This window comes from Octodon degus, unplaced genomic scaffold (assembly GCF_000260255.1).
Source record: "Octodon degus isolate 3935 unplaced genomic scaffold, OctDeg1.0 scaffold00138, whole genome shotgun sequence".
Classification (NCBI taxonomy): Eukaryota; Metazoa; Chordata; class Mammalia; order Rodentia; family Octodontidae; genus Octodon; species Octodon degus.
This window is the reverse complement of record NW_004524714.1, coordinates 1,137,440-1,140,986: the sequence shown is the minus strand read 5'-3', so window position 1 is coordinate 1,140,986 and position 3,547 is coordinate 1,137,440. Positions and strand designations below refer to the sequence as shown.

The following is a 3,547-nucleotide window of genomic DNA, read 5'->3' as shown; positions in this document are numbered from 1 at the left end:
GTGGATTTTGAGGCAACAATGGTTGGGCACCACCGTTCTGTAAGATGGGTCTTCTGGTTGTCACTGGCCTGGTGGGGAAGCCAGATGGCACCCTGGCACACAGTATCTGGTGGTCACAGGCCTCATTTCTGTGGACAGACAGGAGGCATTTGAGAGAGAATGGAAGGGAAAGATGGCTGTGGTTCAAAATGGGCAAAAGGAAAGAACAAAGGCAGTCCTGAGGCTTCCAACCCACCCTGCCCTGCCTTCCCATTATCTTACTGGCCCACCATACTCACTGTGCATTCAGTCATCAATGCACTTTTCTGTGGTGAGGAAAAAAAAATCAGATCAGGCAGGTGTGTGTGTGTGTGTGTGTGTGTGTGTGTGTGTGTGTGTGTGTGAGTGAGTGATACTTGGCTGCCTCTGGCTTCCTCAACCCTTGTCTGGCCCAGCCACATAGAATAAGGATACCCTTTGTATTCATGCCAGATAACTTAAAAATAAGGACATCACCCATATCAGGAATTATCAAGGACAGCAAGATCCAAAGTTTGGAGAGGAGGTGGCAAGGCCAAAGAAGCAAAACCCAAGGTGTGGTAAGATGGCACTTGAGGCAATGAGACTGGGAAAACTTGGATTAGACCCGAAATTGTAGTCTATTTAGGCCTTGACTAAATCATCTACAAGAGCAATTGGGGCCAGGGTTGCTGGAGAGCACAAATGCCAGAGTAGGAGTCGCTACTTCTCCTGTGATTGAGTCTCTTTTGTCCCTTTTCTTGGGTAAAGCAGCATCATGACTGTACAGATCCCACACCACCTTCCTCTCACCCCAGCTAGTCTTTACCAATTGAGTCATGGATGATGATGTTTTCATTATCGTAACCAATATCTGTGACGAAGTCAATGAAGCGCTCCTTCAGGTCAGTGTTCAGCTCTTTGGTTCTCCCTGTGGCCAAGATGGTAATGAGTAACCAAGAGAAAGAACTCTGTAATTTTTTGATTTTTAGTTGTTTTGAGATGGAATATGACTCAATCCCCTTGCTACAGCCTCCCAAATACAAGGATGGTAGGTGTGTGCTACCACCAGAGGGTGAATCCATCACACTGTCATGGGAATGGAACCTCAGAGCCTTTTCCCACAGAGGGCCACATGAAGTGGGAGAGACTTTGGAGTCTTGGGGGACAGGGTGTCCCACCACAAGTGTGACCAAGAAACTAGTCCAAGAGGGGATGATGTGAGAACTTACCATAGAGGGTGGTCTCATAGAAGAGATGATTTTTGAATTTCATCTTGAGGAACACCAAGGCATACTGATTGTAGTCAGTAGACGATACTCTCATGGTGTAGGTTTGTATTCCAGGGTAAACTGCAGTGTGGATACTGGGGGTTATTCCTGGAGCTTTTCTCTGCAGGATCTATGGAGGGTGGGGGGCCTGTGCCTCCTGGAAAAACTGTGCTTGAGTCCCAGTCTCAGCCCCTTCCCCCATGACTCACGTTTCTTATGGCCCAGGTCAAACTGGCCTCGCACATGACTTGGTACGAAAGTCAAGTCCCAGTTTTGACAGTCCTGGCCCCTGTGGGTGTGAAAGAAGTTAGTGGAGTGAGCAAGGATAGGATGCAGTCTTGGGCTACCTGCACTTCACCAAGTGGGGTCACAGCTGCCGCAGGATCCTGAGGCACCAGTCCAGCCCATGACAACCTCTCTACAATTATGTCTGGATCCCAGCCTGACCCATTACCATGTCCCTGAGCTTCTTCTTCATCCTCTGGATGGTGCATTGCAGGATTGACTCAGTCATCCATCCAGCACTCACTGTACCCCCTGCTGCCTCCCCGCAGCAGCCTGTTCCCCACATGGATGCAGGAACTGATCCTACTCTTATCTTTCTCCTCCCCTTTCCCATCTCTCTCAGCCATTGTGTCTGAACCACTGGTCTTCTCCAATCCAAGCACTGCTGTAGCCCTTGGGTCACACCTGGCCTCTATTGAGTCCACGTGACAACTAAGCCAAGCCCCTTAAAAACCTGCTTTCTTTGTGTGCCTCTTGATTCTCAAATGCTCCAATTTCAATCCACCCAGGGGCCAGAAACAGAACACACTTCAGGTGTGTGAGCCTGGTTACCCTTGCCCTGAGTCCTAATCTGCATCATCTCTTTCATCTCCCATCTGGGACTGCCACACCTCATCTTTGAATTTCTTGCAACCTCCCCTACAGCAGCTGCACCCAAATGCCAGCCCAAGAAGGAGTCCCATGCCAGGGCCTGACTAGGTTAAGATGTAACATAAACTGGCCTGGAGCTCCCTGTTGGCTTCTTATCAGCCCTGCTCAGGAACCCATACTGATGCATGAGGCTTTCTGACTCAGAGTCCAGCATCCCGTGCTGTGGCTCTCTCTCTTTTTTTCTTTTTGGTTGGTAGTGGGAATTTAACCCAGGTACACTGCACTAAGTTACATTCCTAGCCCTTTTTTATTTTTTATTTTTGTATTTCCAGATAGGGTATCATTACATTTCTCAGGCTGCTTTCAAACTTATGATCCACCAAACCAGGTAGGAGGACATATACCTGTCTATACTCCCTGAGCATGGGAAGCTGAGGCAGAAGGATTGCTCAATGTTTGAGGCCAGCCTGGGTAACACAGTGAATCTAAGGATACCCTGAACTATATAGTGAAAACTTGATCAAAAAATCTAATCTTGTGATCTTCCTGGCTTAACGTATTGACTTGAACCTACTGGGATCACAGGCAGGTTGACATTTGAAAGCTCAATTCCCTTTAAGCCTTAGACAGAGGTTTTGGATAGAGTACCAGGCTGGGTCCAATGTTCCTCCTTCCTCTCTGGGACAGCCTGTTTTATGTCTTGTCTTAAAATACTCTGTGTCTCTACTGGAGCCACTCATGAACATTGCTGGGTTGGAGAGAGGCAGAGAGAAAGGAAGGGAAGGAAGGAAGTGAGGACAGAGACAGAAAGAGAAGACTGAATGAGAGAGGAGATTTGATTCTTTGCAGTAGAAAGAATGACAGTATCCATCAACTTTGATCACTCCTTAACAGGAACATCAGTCAGCCTCCCAGGCTTGCAAGCAATGTGGAGGCTCACCTCTGTGTTTTGGTGGAGACACTGTAGCTATGGTCCTTATTCAGGTCGAAGGTGATGCTGTACATTTGAAACTGGCTTTCACTTCCATTCCGAATTGTGTTCTCTGCCACAGCCAAGGCATACCACTTCCCCTGGAACTGCAAGGGGTTGAATAGGCAGAACTGTATACTGATACCTTTGAACTAAGCAACTGCACTGAAAATAGTAATCTGTAATAGTAGTTTCATATTTGGAGTGCCTGTCATTCTGGCCTTCTGAATACGGGCTGCTTGTCATGACATGCCAGGTACTGCTAGGTTGTCTCTTGGGTAGATGGTTGTTCAAAAAGAAGGTGGTGGTGAATGAAAGCAAGAGACAGGAAAATGAATATTGTGGGACTGTCCTGCTTCAAGGTTGTATATGGTGAGATTTTTGGACTTATGTGTAAACATAAGAAGAATATAATTCTTTATGTCTATTTTTA

At 47.1% G+C, this 3,547-nt stretch overlaps 1 protein-coding gene across 1 annotated transcript in view; it reads right to left on the bottom strand.

The window, feature by feature from the left end:
• Positions 1 to 815: 815 nt before the first annotated feature.
• The window catches only part of LOC105743592 (neutrophil gelatinase-associated lipocalin-like), a 4,696-nt gene continuing 1,964 nt past the window's right edge, over positions 816 to 3,547 (bottom strand). Inside the window, exons 2-5 of the mRNA XM_012516983.1 lie at positions 3,085 to 3,221; positions 1,478 to 1,557; positions 1,230 to 1,349; positions 816 to 928 (exon numbers count right to left, since the gene is read on the bottom strand). Coding sequence (XP_012372437.1) covers positions 816 to 928; positions 1,230 to 1,349; positions 1,478 to 1,557; positions 3,085 to 3,221 — 450 coding nt within the window. The remainder of the gene's footprint in view (positions 929 to 1,229; positions 1,350 to 1,477; positions 1,558 to 3,084; positions 3,222 to 3,547) is intronic.